Here is a 20,428-nt window from a genome sequence, read left to right on the forward strand (position 1 = left end):
TAATTATAAATTTTACAGTATTTTTCTTACTCTAAAAAAAAAATCTACCACAATCACAGTCCATTGAAAGCAAAGAAAATTCCAAAAAAGAGAAGGGAGGAGCCTACAGCACCCCGGATTCCCATGTTTTCTCCAACCACAGTACGAAACTAACGAGACCCTCAGACGTTTTCACTTAACTGCAGTGATCGGACGGGAACTGGTGTTTTCGCCTAGGTATGGCCGTGGACGTTGATTCGCTTTGTAAAAGTAATAAGAGCAGTTTGTCTTGTTGTAATTGATGTTCTTTAGCGTTGTGTCAACTTGATGTCCTTTAAGATCCATCCCTACTTAGCTCTATCTGTGGTATTTTATCACGGTTGAATGGAGAATGCTTTCATATTATAAGAATAAGATTTGAAAAAAAAAAAAAAAAAAACTGTTTCTATCTTTTCTATTAATTCATAATGTGCTAAGCTTTCACAGCTTGTGTTTCTACGCCGCTAAGTGTAAACTCAGTGTATGAGTAAATGGGTTGTACTTACATATATTCGGATCCACTAATATATTTTCATAGTGTGTCGACTTGACTCACCATATAAACGATAATTTAATTTATTAAGCTACATCTGTCGAATCTTTTAATCTGAAGATTTGTGCTTTCTACGCTGTGAATCAATTTTACCTCTGGCGATAATCACTTTCGTCCTTGCCATTTATGAAGTATATGCGGAAAGTACGAAGTTCATTACGGCAGAATTTTCGTCTGAATTAAATAAATAATCATTAAAAAGGGTGTTCTATTCTCGAAGAAGATGAACAATGCGTAAACAACGGTGCTGTGAAACGAATCAACAGATTCATGAAAGAGCGAATGAAAAAAGCAATTAAAGCTATCATATAAAGATAATGCTTACTTTGGTGGATGCGAATGCAGAAACTTGATGGACTGCAATTGACATCGATGTTTCCAAAGAAGGAGCGATATATAAAGAATGAAAGCAGGTTCGGTAAAACTCAAACTCAAACTCAAACTTCAGCGCTTTGCTCAGCAAGAGGCTGAAGTTCGATTTCTTCATTCTGAGATACTTGCTCTCCTCGATTTGTATCTTTAAAATAGGTTAATTAAAGCCCTAACGATAGCAAGCATTTACGAAGTGTACATACCTAAAATACGATCCACAGCGTTTCCTATACCATTTCCTATTCCGTTTACGCAGCTTCCTATTCCGTTTTTTAAATCAATAATAACTAACCTTAGTATTTCACGCGCATTTGCATTCACTAGAACAGTTAGAATATTTCGCGGGTGTATGACATACTCGTCAATAAAAGAAACAAGTCAACGTTAACAAAACAAACAAAGTAGATAAAATTATTGTTTATCTTTTCAAATCCTGTGAACTTCTTTGCAGCATAATACACGGTGAAACCGAGGACATCGAGAAAACACATATATAATGCTGAGATACACATAGCTGACAATACGTTTTTGGTTGCTCTTCCAGCTTGCGTGAACCATTCTTTAGGCATTTGAAATATTGCTAATAGTTAGTAAGTCGCTCAAAGTGAAAGATATCGTTGTTGAATTACCAAGCAGAAACAATACAAAGGCTGCAACAAAGCCACCAAAAAGCCCCCAAAGGGTTTTCGCATTCACAGAAGCCTTGAAACCAAAAAATAACACAAGAAGAATAGCATAGGCCACAATATACCCAATAGTTATAGGCAACAAGATGCCTGCTAAGACTTTCTGGCAAAGCACCACATCCCAACCAGAATTATTAGCGGAATTCTGAGCGGATCCATCAGCCATTTCTAAATCTATAAACTTGGTTGAAGCTAATGGATGTATTAGTAATAATTCGTTGTTTGTGAAAGGATAGAGGTATTCGCCCTGTTTGTTGACACTTATCGACAAGGTTATTAGTTTCAAACTCAACAAATAAATAAACAAGCATGATTCTTCCATCAAGAACCGTTCAAAAAGCACGCAAAAAATCAACCTTTCCTTTCTATTTCAACTAATCTTACCTGTATACGGAGGAGGCGTACCATCTGAAGGAGACGACCGACTATCTGCCTTTTCATCATTGAGCGTTTTGGAAGAGTCATCAGAACCTGAAATAGGAGTGTATTTGTTTTTCATATTTACAATGGCAATTAAGTCCCAAAATGTTACTGACTTTTACACTCTAAACGAAATCAACTAGAATCACCAAGAAAAGTCCGTAGAAACTGGTTCCACTTCTCAAGGATCTGTCAAAAATCTGTCAGAAAAAAAAAAGGAATTGGATCTTGCTTAAAAGCAAACTTTATTTTGCAAGATTAGTTTGCTTTAAAACCAAAGATACGATTCTGAAAAAATCTTGGTAGTGGCTTTTCGCATGTCTCAATTCATAAAAGCAGTGACATTATGTCACTGACTGGTCACAGTCCTCATTGCGATTTTTCGTAATAGTATAATCCAAAAGAGTCGTCGTTTATTACAAAATGTAAACAAAGGAACATTTGGCAAAACAACCATGCTTTTTGCTTTGAATGATAAAAACAAGGGATTGAAAATGCTCATATTTGTATTGAAAGATTCAGTAACTTTGGCTTAATGAACTCCAGGGAAAAAGCTCGAACACTGCAGTATGCTTTTCGTATGCAATAAATGCGACGTATATGATCCATTGTCTTTAGCAATCAATAAGAATGCCAGTGGAAGGAGCGCTAATTACCCATTTTATATCCAAGCTTTTCCATACGATTTCAACTGCCATGGTAACCTCTCGTTCCTTCAAAGTCCTCCTCCTATTGACGGACAAGGAGTCTATTCGAGTATGAATAATGTCAGCTCGTTTTTGACGGTTCCTACAGATAATACCAGTGTCACCTGTGTGTACACAGGATACGACAAAACGACATGCTATTCGGGAGATTCTCCAAAATGCTTTAGCATATCAAGCAGTATAAACAACGTCGATGTTTCCATGATGATTCTTCCCATGTACTCGTTGTGGACAATGGGTTTCACGTCACGTCGTGTACACCGAGAGTTACTATATAATTACCCCACAAACCACGTATGCATATGTTAGTGAAAGCCTCGAAAAACCTAAACACGATCCGTATGCAATATATAGAACCTATTTGTATTCTTGTGACGGTAATCAAACGTGTATGTTTGATTACTTGAGTGGGGCCTTAACCAGAGATAAACAGAGATGTGGTCGAGAGTATTCTATTAAAAATAGACACTTTGAAAATAAAGAAAAATTTGTAGCTTATTTTGACGCACAGCGACAAAATACTGCAAGACAGACGAGTCTGTCTTTTATCCCCCCAAAGTTCAAGGCGATTTCTAATGGGCAAGCAGTGACCCAAACTGAGTTGGAGTCATCTATAAATTATGTCGATTCTGGCATAGATTGTATCTCTTCATCTACCTCTGTTCGCATGAAATATGGGCCGTTGTGCATTTGCTTAGCTTTTGGATTGATAATGTCGATTTTTTCATAATTAAAGATAGAACTAATAGAACAGAATAGAATTGAATAGAATTAGAGTGAGTCATTCCTTTCTAATTTCTTTTTTCCACCTATTATTAATCGTTTTATATTTTTACTGTAAGGTCGCATTCATTCCTAGTTTTTCACTCCTTTTCCGTTTCCTTCTTTTCATTCAATGATTCACTAGGTGCTTAGTCACTTGCATCCATCATGGAAGGGAAACTGATACAAAATTAGGTGGTGCAAGCGAACTTTGATACATGGTTATGTAAACGGTTAGAAGTTTGCAAATTTACAAAGCTTCAAAAGAAATAAAGCTTTGTGTATAAAGATAGTAAGTTTCTAGGAACATAAGTCTTTAAGATTTGCATATAGAATAGCGAAAATCACAAACTGAAGTTTAATAAAGTTTGTATTATTTGCATTAATCATAATGGCATTGCAATGTATTGTGAATGACACTAAGTGCGGCTTTAACCAATTGAAGCTTCATGAAGCCAACCAAATTAGCTCTTAAACCCAACGAGGTTCAAGTAAGAATGAAAGCGGCTTCTCTCAATTACATAGACTCGGTCATCATCAAAGGATTGTACTCTGTTCCTTTGGAGCTTCCTGGTTCTGATGGTCGGTGAGGACCTAAAGGGATTCCAACCTGGTTAAACAGTTATGCTGAATATAAGAAAAAAGAAGAATGAATTCGTCGAATGAAAATAAACTTTTGGTTCCATTGATGTTTAAACAGACTTGTAAATTCCGTTCCTACTGATCATTCTCTTTGTACCCGTTACTTGTAGAGTAACAGTCGATTTCTTAATGGCATTCATTCTTTCGTTACGATCATATAGGAATATGTCACGGCAAACTACTAATACTCTAAATAATGTGAAAAAGTGAGTAGGATAGAGTGGTGATTTCGTGGTCAAGTTAAGTATTTTTAAATAAGTAATAAGTATTTTAAAACCATCTAAGGAGTTCTTTGAATAGTAACAGCCTAGTGATACTAAAACATACCGTAGGATTTCCATCTTGAACGCCGTAACATAGGCACCGATCACAGCTACATGTACATTGGAAGAATGCTTTGGCCCTATACATTTATGTCAAAACAGATTTTTAGGAAAGATAGCAATGTCTATTTTACTGATCAAAATACCTAACCAACTTTTAGCATTTCTTACAAAAACACTCGCATTTTCTGGAATTTATGCATTGAAAATGAACGAATATACATTTCTATCTATGTAAAACAAACAAAATAACGAAATCATCATTAATTTTTAAAAATAATGTAACCAAACCGAATACATTTCTCTTTTCCAAAAACGGCATTAAGCAACCTTAGTAGCGAAAATCTAAACTAAAGAAACAGGGCGTCTCTTTTCTTCAGCTTGAGGGTCATACTGCAATTCTTTGCCATAATTAGGGAATGTATTGTAACCGTAATTATGAGTAGCATAAAATAAAGAACGAACATAAGGAGTAAGCTCATGACCCTTCTTCAGTCTTTCAACCAAATCCGGGTTGGAAATAAAATATCTTGAGAAACCAATCATAGTACGGTTGTCGCCATTAACATCAGACTTCAATAACTTGAATTCAGGACTGTCATAGGTATAATTACCACTTTGCAAAATAGCTCCCTTCCATAAAGACTTGACAAACTCGTTGGAGCCAACAACGTCAGCGGAGTTGACATCCGAGCCTCCTTGCACTCTAGGTTCCACGAGGGAAAGATAAGCAAGCTGCTTACCATTGTTAGCACGCTTTTGAAGCTCATTCACCACATAACTAAAAGTGGTGACGGGATGCACCGAATCTTTCTCAGCCTTCATTCCTTGGAATTTGGCCCAAGGCGATAATCGAATTGCAAGTTTCTCGGCGCCAATGGTGTCACTCAAAAGATCAATAATTTCAAGCACGATTCTTGCACGCTTTTCAATAGAACCACCATAGCTGTCTGTTCTTTGGTTGGTAGCAGGTTGTAAGAATTGGTCAAGCATGTATCCATGAGCACTGTGAATTTCGACATAATCAAATCCAGCGTTTATGGCATTGATGGCTGCGTTCTTGTAATCTTCATAAATGATACTCTTGATTTCTTCTTCGGTTAATGCTCTAACAGGATTGCCAGCAGCTTCGGCAGTCTTCTTGGATTGTTCGCTTTCATAGAAAGGAGAAGGAGAAATCAAATCCAAACCATGTTTTTTCAAAAGTTCTGGGGATCCGACTCTACCCAAAAACCAAAATTGGCTTGCTATTAAACTACCCTTTGCATGTACTGCATCTGTAATTTTCTTCCATCCTTGAACATGTTTCTCGTTCCAAATACCGGGAATATTAGGGTATAATCCAGAGCGAGGCGAAATGAATGTGGCTTCTGAAATGAGCAAAGTACCAGGAGTTTGTGCTCTGTCGGAATAATATTGTAACATCAAATCACTTGGAGTATGGTCATCAGCAGCACGGAATCTTGTTGTAGGAGCAAAAGCTATCCTCTGATCTAGTGTATGTTTACCAACAGTTATTGGTTTAAACAAATTTGTTTGTTCCAATCCGGCAGTCATTGTTTACTAAAGAGTGTATAATTTAAGGTTTCTTAGCAGGTTTGTCGAGATTCTTAAGTAATGAGAGTTGCTTCTTTCCCTTGAATTTATATGTTTTCGGTTAGCAAAGTTTTGGTGTTGGCTTACTAACTGTATTTGTCAGCGTAAAAAATATTAATAATCCGTACGAAATTAATAAGCAGTAGGCGAAAAAAGAATATGTTAGAAATTAGGGATGGGTTAAGGTTTTTTATAGCGAAGTCGCTGATGTTTTTGCCCCAATCCTGACCATGCGGATAAGGATGTGAGCAAGCCCACAGCCTAACCATTTTGTTTTCACGCTTTCATGAAAGATCGCTGAATTTTTACCTTGCAATATCTTTTAAAGTCGCCATTCAGTGGTACTGAATATTGCTTATACGTGGAAAGTTGTCCATAACACAGGTACGTTTGCTTTGGGAGATGGTTTTATGGAACAAAAACAGTTTGAGAAGGAAAAGTTTATCAACTATCACAATACACAAAGGGAAAAGCTTCAACAAAGTTAAATCCGGCTTCAAGGTTGCAGGCAGTGAGCCAGGATGAGTTGGAGCCATTCAGATGGCTTGCCGAAACTATGTCCATGGATCGTACATTTCTGCCTTTCTCTATTGGTATATGTACACTCTCTAAACGTTTGGGTTGATAACATTGGGTTTCCATTAGTAAAAAGAAAAATGTTTAAAATGCTGAACATCTCTATTGATCGTAACTGTATAGGTCACATTCAATAAATAAATACAAGTAAAAAAGAGAAAAAAAAAAATTACTCATACAAAATGAAAATGAACCTAAATGGAATCGCGGCATTAAAAGAAGAAAGAAGAAGCATACAACGGAATTCTTACGGTCCCAATGGTTTCACACTTTCCAATGTTTTGATCATCACCCAAAATACGTACAGTCCATTACGTTGGAACCCACATGTGGGGTAGCTGTCTACTTGCCTTAAATTTTTTTCCTACCTCTACCATTTAGTATAAGCTAAGAAGTGTTGCAAATGGATCTTGTGCGAGGTACATATTGGTTGTTATGGTTGGTTCTTCTCTCTTACATCTCGCAAGTAACCAGTAGTGAGCATGAAGGATTTCAAAACGCATAATTTGTGAAGATGCAAAAGTGCCAATAGACTCGATGTATGCAAAGTTTCATAAAGGATATAATGATGACAGACCAGCAGCTATGACATTTTTTAATGCAAAGGATTGGGAGTGTGCTTTGGGCTCCTTAAAGGGCATGGAAGAATCTCTCTCTGCATTTTTTTCGCAGCTTCAGTTAGACGACTTGAAACTTTGATATATATCTCTCCGGAAAAGCGAGAAGAATTGACTGGTGCATTTCAGTGTAACAGAACTTCGGTGATGACCGACATATATTCGCTGAACGAGAATGATCTCGCAAGATCGTTCGAAGTAGGCTCGCTGAAGATAAATGATTCGGGCTTTTATTGTATTGCGACAAGACCGTTGACAGGTTTGGGTTCTGGCGCTTACGTTTACGTTGGTTACGGTTATGATTTCATAACAGATCTCGAATATTTACCGTATACAAGGAAGTTCAGCTATACTTCATTAATTTGTGCGATTATCTTATTACTTCCAGCTTTTTTTTTGGATCTACGCACTCCTATCCCAACCAACAAAAGTGTTGCCTATACAATATGGGTTGTTAATACATATTGTAAGCATAGCAATAAATATAACTTTGTCTCTCTATAGTTATTGGTACCTTCTTGATCTAAAATACCCTTTTGATCTTTTTGTTCGTCGTCTGCTCCTTTTTCTTGCCTCTTCTGGTATCGGGATTTGGCGACCTGTTCAACCTAAATTTTTAAGGCTGTAATCGGATTGTCTGTTTTACTTTTCTTAAATATTGTTTCTACAGTGATTGATGCTACACCTCGCAAATTCCTTCTTGAATGGCTAAATAACTCTGTTTCCAGCCTTATTTGGTTGTCTTCAATTATTGTGCTCAATAAAGAACGCAATCAATTCAATATTAAATCTGGATGCTCTGCGAAAGCTTGTAAGCGTTCCTTTATTTACTGCATCGCTATGTTTTCTCTTTCTCCTTTTCCAAGCTCGCTTGCCAACAACATGAGTTATTTTGTTGAAGCATCTGAGTTTGTGTATCTCGCTACTTATTATTTTATTGCAATCATTATTCCTTGCTACATATGGTATCCCTCTCAAAACCAGTACATTGCTTACAAAGAAAGTGTGGAGCTTTAAAGTCCAAATCAGCTATTCTTTGCTTTTATACAGAAATCGCTCCTTTTGCCAATTTAGAACATAGTTTATCAGCGTTCATAGAAAATTTTCATGATCGCTAATGCTTATTTGCATTTATAAATTTTATCTCAGCTAATCTATATGTTCGTTTATTTAATTTAATTCACGACTGATTGAGAACAGCAAGTCGGAGCTGTACGTGCAATAAAGAGTGCACAGTCATTATAATTCTATGATATAGTGGATTTGCAATCTCTTAGAGAAATACAAGGAAACCACATAATCACATAACCAACTTTTGCAAGTACAGATGTTTTTAAGACGAAAGACTGTTTCCGTTTCGGCATATAAAGATACTAATAGCACCCTTCATTCTAATCGTTTTGATACGTTCAACAAACGTGGACTATACTGGATTTTTCAGCCATACAAATCATCTTATTTATTCATGATTAAATAGATGCCATACAAAAAAGTTTATTCGGCGAAAGAAAATGTACATAAATTACTGGATGTTTTGCACCCGTTACTAGGCCCATCTGGAAGTTCAAAGATAAGCAGCAGAAAGATGCTCACTGAACCTCCATCTGAATAATGTGTAGGTATTATGGAAATATGTCTAAAATCTGCTTGATCAGAGGACTGGCTGTATCAAGCGACTGCTTCTATGTATTCTCTCAAAACCACAGTTTATACTTAAATGGGTATAAGCAACAAAGCACCTGGCTTGGCCGTTTGGTCTAGTGGTATGATACCATCTTAGGGTGATGGTGGTCCTGGGTTCGATTCCCAGAACAGCCCAACTTTTTTCTCTTTTTCTCATTCGATACTTTTGTTGTATGGTAGTGAGTTTTTATAAAAGATTAATTAGAAATAGAAGCAAGTCGAGATACTCCGCGACGCGCGAAAGAGGGATTCTACAAATTTCTTTGTTGTATACTACTGAAATGGATAATCCAAAGACTAGACGTGTGTTTCTGTATAAAAACTTTATGAAATATTATACATATATCTAAAGCACTTAAACTGAATATGTCGCATCAGTGGTGTAGCGGTAACATGGATGCCTTCCAAGCATTCGCTCCGGGTTCGACTCCCGGCTGATGCATAAAAAAGCATATACTTTTATTGTATTTTTCCTAAATTGATTTTGAGTATGAAAAGAAATTCAACAATTATAAGGAGTCGCATTCTTTATTCCATCGTTTCGTTACGAAAGGGGATCTTCTCAACAAGGTGATGTTTGTTTGTTTGTTTACTGTGAAATAATCTGAAATCATGATGTTTGTTTACAAGACGTTGCGATCGACTAAGCTTATAAATAGAGAAATTCCAATTGATTACAGCTACTAGAAACAACCAACTCTATTCCTCAAGTTCAGAAAATGATCATGCTATCCAAACTTGTATCGTTCGCTTTCTTTGCCTACTCTATGGCTGTACATTTCAATATTCCTTCTGCATTTGAAGAATGGGAAATTGGTGAGGACCATACGATCATCTGGGATTCCGTCGATACAGATCCCCAAATCGCTCAACTCTATTTGAGTAATTACTACAGATATCCTCCCATTAACAAGTACCTCACGACGCTTTCTGTTTCTGATGGTAGATACACTGCTAAAACTGGCGATTGGCCTATTGATGGAGGATACCGCATTAATCTGAGGAATCCCGCGAATTTCGACGAAATTTATGCTCAGTCAGAGGAATTCATTCTTAATCCAGCAAGAGATTGAACGGCTAGTCTATTTATTGTTTTATTTTTACTCAATTTTATACTAAGTCTACTTTATTGAACCCACTTTGCTATGATAACTAATGGTTACAGTGTTTACAACTATAAAATAGACGAGTAAATAAACAATTGGATACCAACTTTTAGCTTTTATACAGTAAAATACAACTGTGATAAAAAAAAGGATGTTTTTATTACCCGTATTGGTCTGTAATCTTTTTTCTTGTCTTTTTATCAAAGCTTGCCAGTCTAATGTTAAAAAACAATTCTATTATAGTCTACTAGAGTTATTACAGTATGCAACGTACTGAACTGCGATAATTGAAAAGTATTTATATATTTTTTTCACTTTTTAGTTTATTTCTTTTTTCTATGCCACGACTGAGTGACGAGGCTAGGTGCACCTAAGCAAGTACAGTCAGTCAGTATACAGCCCATGCGACTACCGAAATACCAATGCACAAATTGCGATTCACCCTTATCATCAGATAAAGGAAAATAGAAGTTCTAATAGTTTGGCATAATAAAAGCCAGTACTAAACCATAATTACTGGTCTCCAGTCATGCTCAAGATTTATTTTTAAGCCAAATACTGAAGCAGAAGTAATGGATTGCACGTCAAGATATTGTGCAAAGAAAACAAGACACAACAAAGACAAAGTCAGCAATCTATTTGCTTTACAATTTGCATTCTTCTTGTTCTCATCAGAAGATTGAATTTCTCCTAATTCGACATCATAACTACTAGTTTTTGAATCCTCAAAGCTCATTTTCAATAAATAATAAATAATAAAATTAAATAGAGAAATTTCAATTATATACCCATGATGACTAGCTTGATCTGTGGCCTCTTTTCACAAATTGTTCAACTGCTAGATTTGCGAAAATGGCGAAGCTGAAAAATTTTAGCTTTTCACAAAACTAATAAGGTAGTACACTTTTCCCTCGCATGAAGTCATAGCTCTGATCCTTTATGACCTAATAGCATTTAGGCTAAACGCTTTCTTTTGTTCCACCAAACGATGATTAAGAGGAAGTGTCGGTAACAGCCACAGTCTTGTAAAGACCAAAATTAGATGACGTTTCTTGCCGACATAGGGCTGTCCCAGTTAAAGATGGCTAAATAACAATATTATACTCCAATGATTATATTGATGGATAAGGATTTCGATTATATAAAAGACAGAATAGGAATGAAATTACTTCTATCTCGAGCCATTGATCAGCCAGAGGTGTAAAGGAAGGATGTCGAAAAGTTCAGATATAGAGCGATTCATAAAACCTTGGTCGCTACCACCAAAGAAAAATTATGTCTTTACACATGCCAATTTGGTCGATGTTGCAGAACAAAGAATCATTGAGGATGCAAATATTTATGTTATAAATGGAATCATCCGTCATGTCATTTCTTTTAGAGAGTCCTCTTCAGATAAAAAATCGGAATTAGACGATACAGAAGACTATAAAGTCGTTGATCTCGAAGGAAAATTTGTTTGTCCTGGATTCATTGATGCTCACATTCACATTGTTGCTGTCCCCGGTGAAGCCAATTTAAAGTCTGCACTCAGCCTTCCGTTTCCTGATGTTATCTTGCGTTATCACAACCTTTGTAAGCAAATCCTAGAAAAAGGCTTCACTGCTGTCAGGGATTGCGGTGGAGCTGAGGGGTTTATCCGTAATGCTATAGAGGAAGATATAATTCATGGACCTCGATTATTCTTTGCAGGCAATGCTCTTTCGCAAACCGGTGGTCATGGTGATTTTCGTGATCCAAAAACAAATACGCCACATGAGGATGCTTGTGCTTGTCAAAGCAATGCTCCTGCGACAATATGCGACGGCGCAGATGAATGCTTAAAGGCGGCCCGAAATCAGTTAAGAAAAGGTGCTGATTTTATAAAAATAATGGCCGGAGGTGGAGTTGCTTCTGAATCAGACAAGTTGTCTTCGGTTCAATTTAGTCCACAAGAGATTCAGGCTATTGTACTAGCTGCTAACAATCATGGTACATATGTTACTGCACATGCATATACACCTCAAGCTATACGTCAATGCGTAGACAATGGTGTACGAGGGATCGAACATGGTAATTTGATTGATGAATCGACAGCAAAATACATGGCTAGTCGTGATGCGTATCTCACACCTACTCTTGTCACGTACAAGGCAATGGCAAGTAATCAACTCTCCAATTTTCTTCCCGAGAACTCACGGAAAAAGAACGAAGACGTTTTGGAATCTGGAATAAAGTCTTTGGCCATCGCAAGAGACGTCGGTGTCAACATTTGTTATGGATCCGATCTACTTGGACCCCTCCACGCCGTACAGACTAAAGAGTTTGTTTTGCGTTCGTCTGTATGTACACCTGGGGAAATATTACAACAAGCTACAATAAACCCAGCTAAACTTTTTGGTATGGAAAACGAGCTTGGACAAATCAAAGCTGGATTCTATGCAGACCTCTTGGTTTTCAATGGAAATCCTTTGGAGGATATATCTATACTAGACAGCCCCGAGCGTTATTTGCTAGTCGTCATGAAGGGAGGAAGAATATACAAGAGTAGGTGGACAAAGTTGCAAGACGATATAACTATCAATGACGCTATTCTCTAATGCTTATGATAAAAGACGACAAGTGAGTTATTGCTAATAGCAAAAAAAGTATAACGAATTTTTATATGAATCTGACAAAAATATTAACAAGTACACACACCAATCTGAATTTAAATTTAAAGCCAAACTCTGCATCAGTTCATACATGTGCTACCTGCCTTGTTTAGCTAGTGGAAATGTCCCATCTATAAGGTGGTAGTAGCAGTAAGAAGGTTGTATGGAGAAAAAGATAAATTGTGGATTCAACGGATTAACGAGAAAAAAATGAGAAAAAAAGGGAAAGCTTACAGCACCCCGGATTCCCATGTTTTCTCCAACCATAGTATTGGACTAACGAGACCCTCAGACGTTTTCACTTAACTGCAGTGATCGGACGGGAACTGGTATTATCCCTAGGTATGGCCGTAGACGTTCCTAGTTGTCTATTAAGCTACTTTTATTATGAGGTACTCGTCCAGTATTATTTTGCTTGATGTCCTTTAAGATCCATCCCTACTCAGCTCTATCTGTGGTATTTTGTCACGGTTGAATGGAGAATTCATTCATGTTATATTATAAGAATAATGTTTGAAAACACACTGTTTTTCTCTTTTCTATTGGTTCACATCCTACTAGGCTGTCAGAGCTTTGTTTCTACGCCGCTAAGTGTAAGACTCAGCGCATGAGTTTATGGGTTTAAAAAACCCTTGTACTTACATATATTTGGATCCACTAATATATTTTCATAGTGCGTCGACTTGACTCACCATATAAACGATAATTTAATTTATTAAGCTACATCTGTCGAATCTTTTAATCTGAAGATTTGTGCTTTCTACGCTGTGAATCAATTTTACCTCTGGCGATAATCACTTTCGTCCTTGCCATTTATGAATTATATGCGGAAAGTACGAAGTTCATTACGACAGAATTTTCGTCGGAATAATTAAATAATCATTAAAAAGGTGTTCTATTCACGAAGAAGATGAACAATGCGTAAACAACGATGCTGTGAAACGAATCAACAGATTCATGAAAGAGCGAATAAGAAAAGCAATTAAAGCTATAATATTAAGATAATGCTTACTTTGGTGGATGCGAATGCAGAAACTTGATGGACTGCAATTGACATGGATGCTTCCAAAGAAGATGCGAAATATAAAGAATGAAAGCAGGTTCGGTAAAACTCAAACTTCAGCGCTTTGCTCAGCAAGAGGCTGAAGTTCCATTTCTTCGTTCTGAGGTACTTGCTCTCCTCGATTTGTTCCTTTAAAATAGGTTAATAAAGCCCTAACGATAGCAAGCATTTACGAAGTGTACATACCTAAAATACGATCCACAGCGTTTCCTATACCATTTCCTATACCATTTCCTATTCCGTTTACGCCAACGCCTATGCCGTTTCTCAGATCGACGATAACTAATCTTAGTAGTAGTTCACGTGCTTTTGCATTCACTAGAACAGTTAGAATATTTCGCGGGTGTATGACATACTCGTCAAATAAAGAAACAAGACAACGTTAACAAACCAAACAGCATAGTAAAAATGATTGTTTATCTTTTCAAATCCTGTGAACTTTTTTGCAGCATAATACACGACAAAACCAGGGACATCGAGAAAACACACATATAATACTGAGATACACATAGCTGACAATACGTTTTTGGTTAACCTTCCAGCTTGCGTGAACCATTCTTTAGGCATTTGAAATATTGCTAACAATTAATAAATCTTTCAAAATAAAAGACAGCGCTAACTTACCAAACAAAAACAATGCAAAGGATGCTACACAGCCAGCAGAAAGCCCCCAAAGGTCTAGCGCATTCAAAGAAAGCTTGAAATAAAAGAATACGACAAGAAAAATAGCATAAAATATCATATACGCAAAAGACGTAAAAAACAACAAGTGCATTATAATCTGCCACGTATTCGTCCAACCCGATCCAGAGTTATTAACAGATTCTTGGGCGGAATTCTGAGCGGATCCATCAGCCATTTCGAGATCAATAAATTTGGTTGAAGCTAATGGATGTATTAGTAATAATTCGTTGTTTGTGAAAGGATAGAGGTATTCGCCCTGTTTGTTGACAGTTATCGACAAGGTTATTAGTTTCAAACCCGACAAATAAATAAACAAGCATGATTCTTCCATCAAGAACCGTTCAAAAAGCACGCAAAAAATCAACCTTTCCTTTCTATTTCAACTAATCTTACCTGTATACGGAGGAGGCGTACCATCTGAAGGAGACGACCGACTATCTGCCTTTTCATCATTGAGCGTTTTGGAAGAGTCATCAGAACCTGAAATAGGAGTGTATTTGTTTTTCATATTTACAATGGCAATTAAGTCCCAAAATGATACTGACTTTTACACTCTCAACGAAATCAACTAGAATCACCAAGAAAAGTCCGTAGAAACTGGTTCCACTTCTCAAGGATCTGTCAAAAATCTGTCAGAAAAAAAAAAGGAATTGGATCTTGCTTAAAAGCAAACTTTATTTTGCAAGATTAGTTTGCTTTAAAACCAAAGATACGATTCTGAAAAAATCTTGGTAGTGGCTTTTCGCATGTCTTAATTCATAAAAGCAGTGACATTATGTCACTGACTGGTCACAGTCCTCATTGCGATTTTTCGTAATAGTATAATCCAAAAGAGTCGTCGTTTATTACAAAATGTAAACAAAGGAACATTTGGCAAAACAACCATGCTGTTTGCTTTGAATGATATATACACGGGATTGGAAGGTTCAGTGACCGTGGCTTAATGAACTCCAGGGAAAAGCTCGAACACTGGATTTTCGTAGCCTTACTTTTAGCATTCGTAAATCCATCGGAAGTCTGGAAAAGCAACGTTTAAACTGTCACGAACAGCATTTGTACTGACAAGTACATCTTTATTTTTATTTAATTTATTTTAATCACACGATAGAAACAAACAAAAGCGATTTCGGACTGTTCATTCATTGTAAATTTATATAGAATAGCGTACGCTTACTAGCTATCGGTATGTGTGTCAGAGAGGGTGGATGACAGCTTCACCACTGCAAAACTTCTAGTCATTGCCATTGTGGACTCGATTCATGTAGTTTGGAGTTGTTACAAAGTAGATTTTATTAAGCTTGTTAGTCGGATCGGATGTGTGCTACTGTTTTAAAAGTTCTGACATGAGTTTGGGTGTTTACTGCCTATTTGAGTAGGTTTTGAAGGGGTTTCAGAAAATGATTGAAAAAAACAAATACAAAAAGCTAAAAGATGCTGATTCAGCTGACGTTCCTCGCTTGGGCACTCTTGCAACGTTTGACGGTGAACTGCCACGGTACAATGAAATCTTTTATTCTCATCTAGACGACTTGGAAAAAGGTCATGCACCTCCGTACTCTGAAAACAGACATCAAGAAGCGTCTACCAACATGGCAGGAGGAAATATATTCTCTATTTCTTTACGAAATGTCTTGACGGCATTATTGTGGTTAATTTTCTGGCCGGCAAAAATTGTGAGAATCCCCGAAGCACAACGCAGACAGGAAAATGAATCTGCTCGGCTTAGTTTTTGCTTTATTCTTTCGGTCATAGTAAACTTTTGGTTTTCTTACAAATACCTTGTCCCCTTTATAAAGGAATCGATGAAAGAATCTGTACGGGTAAACTTTCAAGCTACTGTAGCAGCTGTTCTTGTCGTCGTGGCTTTCTACATGTTTCTATATGTTTGTTCATGTAAGTGAAATGATGGAATTTTAATTAAATATGTTTACTAATGGGGTACTTTTAGTGTTGGTGGATATAATCGTTATATTGATTCCTCTAGTTGTTTCTGGGATTTCCTCGTTTTTTTCTGTGATTTTTTTTGTGATTACTAGTGCTCTAGGCTTCAGGATGTCATCGGATAGAAACGACTTGATGGATGATAATAGTATAGTAACCCATTAAACAGCTTGCCAGCAGAGCCTGAAAACCAGTTCAACAATCGTAGTGATGATACTTTTAAACAACCGTCCTCTGAACATACTGAGCGATCTCCAGGGTTACGCCAGGAACCGGGTCAGTCTAGGGATGTTGAAAGCGGTGGGAGTTGATTTATACGGAAAGTAAAGCATTGTTTGTTCTTTTCAATTTTTCTCCAGCATGCTTATGCTTATATTTTTGTTTCATCTTTGCATTTTGTTTCTTATATTTATTCGTCAAGCACTTTATAATTACTGATCCTTGTAACATCTTTTCAATTCTAACTAATAAGGAATTTAATTAATTATTGAATCATGGATGACCATTGCTTCCTGCAATCACTAGTAGCTATAAGTCAAACGTCTATGTCGATCACGATGAAAGCCATGTGCTTCAATTTTTAAAAGAGCAACAAAGAGAAGCAAAAAGTAAAATAAAAAAGTGAAAAGCCTACAGCATCCCGGATTCCCATGTTGTCTCCAACCATAGTACTAACGAGACCCTCAGACGTTTTGACTTACTGCACTGATTGGACGGGAACTGGTGTTGTCGTCGCCTAGGTGTATTTTGTAGAGAACAATTCTTATGAAAGCTTTATTGAATATATAGATTCCCTTAAAAAGTTTCAATGTTAACGCTTGGATCTTTCAACGACTTGGTAATGGAGGGGAACCGAGCGTATCTCCTGGCTTAGCTTCGCACTGGTCAATCCTGGCTGGCGTTACACACACCAAACTTGAATAGATTCAGCAAGCATTGCACAAGTGAGGTTGGAGAGACAAGAGACTGCAGCAAAGATCGTGGTTGACTATCCACATTTGCGTGAATTATGGCGACAAAAACTACAGAGTAAAGATAGAGAGGATTTTAGCAACACTTCCTGCGAGACTCGGAAAAGAAATTTTTGAAAGCAATCAAAGGAAAGCAAAGGTGCACCAATACGGATATTTTAATGGTTGTGGGCCTGGGCCCTACCGTCGCATTGGCCATTTTTTTATTTCAAGCGAGTTAAATAAAAATAATACGTACTTTCCGTACCAAACATTTTAGGTGATTCCATTGCTCCAGCAACCATGTCGTCTGTTATAAAACGAAAATGGTCAAAAATTGGCTTTTCGTCATAAATCATTGATGTTGAGGTCACATCGCGAAATATCATTTCCCGTAGCTACAATGTAATAACACATTAGTTTGATGACTACTAATAATAAAATGATTGAACTTACAGAGGCGTGACCCCAGTCCTTGTTCCACACCCGATGACCCTTGTCATTATAAATAAGGATAGGGTCACCATCATCAATAGACCGAAATGCCTTGCCAGCCCAGCGCATATCTTCAAGGTATTTATGGCCAATATGGCCGGTGTCAAAGTCTCCACCAGTCCACTCACCAATCATGAACGACGGTGAGACTGGTTTGAGCTTGTCGAATATTGTCTCAACATCCTTTTCAGGAATATGTCCCGTGACCCTTGTTAAATCAAAAAACTTCTTCTCTGGACTGCAAAATGTCAGCTGAATTGATTAAATCTAATATTCAAGTTCTAAAGACTTACGCAATCATTTTGCAAAGTTAATAATTCCAACAGTAGGATTTTTTTGTTACGCTATACGACACACCTTCAAAATAGTAGTAGAAAGAAAGAGATAGAAAGAGAAAGAATAAATGAATGAAAAAGTTTGGTTAGTTACTATGACGCTCTCCTAATTATTCATCAATGCTAGTGTTCCTTTTTGGTTGAAATTGACAGACTTTTAAACAAGGAAAGCTTCTTGTTGGCCTTTCAATGCAGGTTTGGTTGATACGAGGAAGAAAGAAAATCGCCAAGGTAAAAAGTGGTATTAGACATTATCGTATGTATCACTATATTAGTAACAGTGTCATCATAATTGGATTTCCGTCCTCCTCTTATTATACGGAGTACTACACTATAGAAAAAATGCATATCGCGAGAAAATCATGCCTTTATGCCTATAAATGTAGCTAGCAATGTATACTAAACATGATCTTTGTGTTGTATTCCGTCTCGTTAATTCTATTTCGTTAGCCAGATTGAATATGGAGGGATGTTTACTAGTAAGAACGAGACTTCTGAGCTTAATAGTAAGTGTTGTTAAATTCGGATGCCAAGGGTGAAACGAATGATGCCCCGGTCGTATAAAAAATAATTTTTCGTTTACCAAATGCAAATGCCTAGTGACAAGCGAGATAAGTACATATATGACGAACGATACTACATAAGTTTAGTGGCTTTTCGTGAGTAAAAGTGGTATCGAATGTAAAAAGAACTTACTACTACTGTTTTATTGACTTTTGCCATACAACAACAAAGAATTCTACGTCCGTCTAACTTTTGGAATTCTCTCATTTTGGACTCTCATTACATGAATAACTAAATCTATGCCAAGTGGAATCGTTACATTTACCCTTGACAGATTTTTCTGGACAAAATACAAATCTTCTCAGTAAGGATGTGGTCAATGCATGTATAGAATGGGGATTTTTCATGGTGAAAAGCCATGGATTTGATATAGAACAGACAGCGATGGAGTTTTTCAATTTACCTTTTGAGGAAAAGAGAAATTTCCTGTTCAAAGGGGGAGAATTGCAAGCAGGGGTATTCAATACGTATTTTTTTGGGTGAAAAGTTGTTTTCAGATGATCCATCAACTGGAGCTATAAAGGAACTTTATGACCTAGCAAGATTTTCTCACTCAAATCCCAGCGTTATTAGTCCATCCAATTGACAAATGATTGCTTATTCTGTAATTCCCAACTTGTATTATCCTATTATCCTATTATCCTATAACCCAAATGTCCGATGAACAGGATGGTAAAAATGCAGACAAAAACTGTCCGTAAATATAAAGAAACAAGGTTGAATGACAGTCAAGCTCAGCATGGTTCACCAACGTAAAAAGGAAAAACGACATGAATATTGCGAGTAATGAACCAGAATAATTAGCGATTTAAATCTGTAGTATTGCTGATGTCCTTGGATTTTTACGAATGGGGATTTCTTTTTCTTTTTATACATTCTTTGCAAAGAGTAGATGCAAGTCTACATTGAGTTGCAAAATTTTAGACTGGTTGAATTAGAAAACAGTTGGATGTGTTCTGATAACAAAAGTTTAGACCATTAACAAAGATATAAAAGTAAAGAAAAGAATTAGGGTGTTTTCATTATGGTTAAAACTTATAATTACCAAAATGATTGTTCCAAAAAAAAAATAAATAAATATCAAACTTATAATGTCCGCCTGTACCATTACCATTATCTTTTCTCCCTATCATGTTGGCCTTGGTGATCACCGTGTGAGCAATGGTCCGAACGGAATTCGATCGCTGGGATTAGTGAAAAACTAGAACGACTGGGTGCCAAGATTGAGTTGAAGGAAATCAATCGCGTGGACGAATTCGAGGATGAAATCGGCCACAGAATTGAGATTTTGCGTCGTACATCGATTGCAGCTACCGAGGCCGTCACCAAGGATACGTTTCCCCTTATTATTTTTGGCAACTGGATGGCTATCTCTGTTGTCGCGTGTGCGCTGAAAATCAAGGATTTAGCGTTCATTTACTATGATGCTCATAACGATCTTGACCCTCCTGATGTCCACGAGAACGGCTATGTTAATCCATGGATTTGTCCATACTCAAAGGTGAAAGTTGGAAGACGTTAATGAAAAGTGTGCCGGTATTTGAGCCATTTGACTATCTCCGTTCCTATATTGTGGTCTACGCGATCAATCCAGGGTTCAGCGAAACGCGTAATTGGTGCTGGCAAAAAAAATATTTGAGGTGACACCTCAAGGAAAGTGGATTTCATCCGCGAGCTCATTACCCAACTTGAACGGCGGTCA

General features: G+C 37.0%; 9 protein-coding genes and 5 non-coding genes across 14 annotated transcripts; 6 read left to right on the forward strand and 8 right to left on the reverse strand.

The window, feature by feature from the left end:
• Nucleotides 1-102: 102 nt before the first annotated feature.
• Nucleotides 103-226, reverse strand: SOMG_10085. Its single transcript, XR_008803618.1, has one exon. It is a non-coding gene; the product is annotated as a 5S ribosomal RNA (ribosomal RNA).
• A 782-nt stretch (nt 227-1,008) lies between these two features.
• wtf33 (wtf meiotic driver) lies at nt 1,009-2,128 on the reverse strand (the record flags this gene model as incomplete). Its single annotated transcript, XM_056182850.1, has 5 exons — nt 1,009-1,088; nt 1,147-1,263; nt 1,302-1,523; nt 1,573-1,821; nt 2,014-2,128. 5 exons carry the CDS (start codon nt 2,126-2,128, stop codon nt 1,009-1,011), a joined length of 783 nt encoding a protein of 260 aa, XP_056038058.1.
• Nucleotides 2,129-2,807: 679 nt separating this feature from the next.
• SOMG_04064 (uncharacterized protein) lies at nt 2,808-3,065 on the forward strand (the record flags this gene model as incomplete). Its single annotated transcript, XM_056182851.1, has 1 exon — nt 2,808-3,065. One exon carries the CDS (start codon nt 2,808-2,810, stop codon nt 3,063-3,065), a length of 258 nt encoding a protein of 85 aa, XP_056038067.1.
• Nucleotides 3,066-4,828: 1,763 nt separating this feature from the next.
• Nucleotides 4,829-6,040, reverse strand: SOMG_04065 (NADPH dehydrogenase; the record flags this gene model as incomplete). Its single annotated transcript, XM_056182852.1, has 1 exon — nt 4,829-6,040. One exon carries the CDS (start codon nt 6,038-6,040, stop codon nt 4,829-4,831), a length of 1,212 nt encoding a protein of 403 aa, XP_056038065.1.
• Nucleotides 6,041-9,018: 2,978 nt separating this feature from the next.
• SOMG_20199 lies at nt 9,019-9,090 on the forward strand. The gene has a single exon. It is a non-coding gene; the product is annotated as a tRNA-Pro (tRNA).
• A 236-nt stretch (nt 9,091-9,326) lies between these two features.
• SOMG_20200 lies at nt 9,327-9,397 on the forward strand. The gene has a single exon. It is a non-coding gene; the product is annotated as a tRNA-Gly (tRNA).
• Nucleotides 9,398-9,674: 277 nt separating this feature from the next.
• Nucleotides 9,675-10,028, forward strand: SOMG_04066 (conserved fungal cell surface protein, Kre9/Knh1 family; the record flags this gene model as incomplete). The annotated part of the gene is made up of 1 exon (XM_056182853.1): nt 9,675-10,028. The coding sequence occupies one exon, from the start codon at nt 9,675-9,677 to the stop codon at nt 10,026-10,028; it is 354 nt and encodes a 117-aa protein (XP_056037830.1).
• Nucleotides 10,029-11,272: 1,244 nt separating this feature from the next.
• On the forward strand, nt 11,273-12,640 carry SOMG_04067 (amidohydrolase; the record flags this gene model as incomplete). The annotated part of the gene is made up of 1 exon (XM_056182854.1): nt 11,273-12,640. The coding sequence occupies one exon, from the start codon at nt 11,273-11,275 to the stop codon at nt 12,638-12,640; it is 1,368 nt and encodes a 455-aa protein (XP_056037829.1).
• Nucleotides 12,641-12,923: 283 nt separating this feature from the next.
• SOMG_10086 lies at nt 12,924-13,048 on the reverse strand. The gene has a single exon (XR_008803619.1). It is a non-coding gene; the product is annotated as a 5S ribosomal RNA (ribosomal RNA).
• A 758-nt stretch (nt 13,049-13,806) lies between these two features.
• wtf34 (wtf meiotic driver) lies at nt 13,807-14,949 on the reverse strand (the record flags this gene model as incomplete). The annotated part of the gene is made up of 5 exons (XM_056182855.1): nt 13,807-13,886; nt 13,944-14,075; nt 14,114-14,335; nt 14,382-14,642; nt 14,835-14,949. The coding sequence occupies 5 exons, from the start codon at nt 14,947-14,949 to the stop codon at nt 13,807-13,809; spliced, it is 810 nt and encodes a 269-aa protein (XP_056037863.1).
• Nucleotides 14,950-15,838: 889 nt separating this feature from the next.
• SOMG_04069 (uncharacterized protein) lies at nt 15,839-16,693 on the forward strand (the record flags this gene model as incomplete). The annotated part of the gene is made up of 3 exons (XM_056182856.1): nt 15,839-16,334; nt 16,390-16,530; nt 16,560-16,693. 3 exons carry the CDS (start codon nt 15,839-15,841, stop codon nt 16,691-16,693), a joined length of 771 nt encoding a protein of 256 aa, XP_056038370.1.
• A 318-nt stretch (nt 16,694-17,011) lies between these two features.
• SOMG_10087 lies at nt 17,012-17,115 on the reverse strand. The gene has a single exon (XR_008803620.1). It is a non-coding gene; the product is annotated as a 5S ribosomal RNA (ribosomal RNA).
• Nucleotides 17,116-17,556: 441 nt separating this feature from the next.
• Nucleotides 17,557-18,128, reverse strand: SOMG_04070 (GXWXG protein; the record flags this gene model as incomplete). The annotated part of the gene is made up of 3 exons (XM_056182857.1): nt 17,557-17,730; nt 17,789-18,065; nt 18,121-18,128. The coding sequence occupies 3 exons, from the start codon at nt 18,126-18,128 to the stop codon at nt 17,557-17,559; spliced, it is 459 nt and encodes a 152-aa protein (XP_056037962.1).
• Nucleotides 18,129-18,929: 801 nt separating this feature from the next.
• Nucleotides 18,930-19,232, reverse strand: SOMG_04071 (uncharacterized protein; the record flags this gene model as incomplete). The annotated part of the gene is made up of 1 exon (XM_056182858.1): nt 18,930-19,232. One exon carries the CDS (start codon nt 19,230-19,232, stop codon nt 18,930-18,932), a length of 303 nt encoding a protein of 100 aa, XP_056037964.1.
• Between the last annotated feature and the right edge of the window lie 1,196 nt (nt 19,233-20,428).

This window comes from Schizosaccharomyces osmophilus, chromosome 2, assembly GCF_027921745.1.
Source record: "Schizosaccharomyces osmophilus chromosome 2, complete sequence".
NCBI lineage: Eukaryota > Fungi > Ascomycota > Schizosaccharomycetes > Schizosaccharomycetales > Schizosaccharomycetaceae > Schizosaccharomyces > Schizosaccharomyces osmophilus.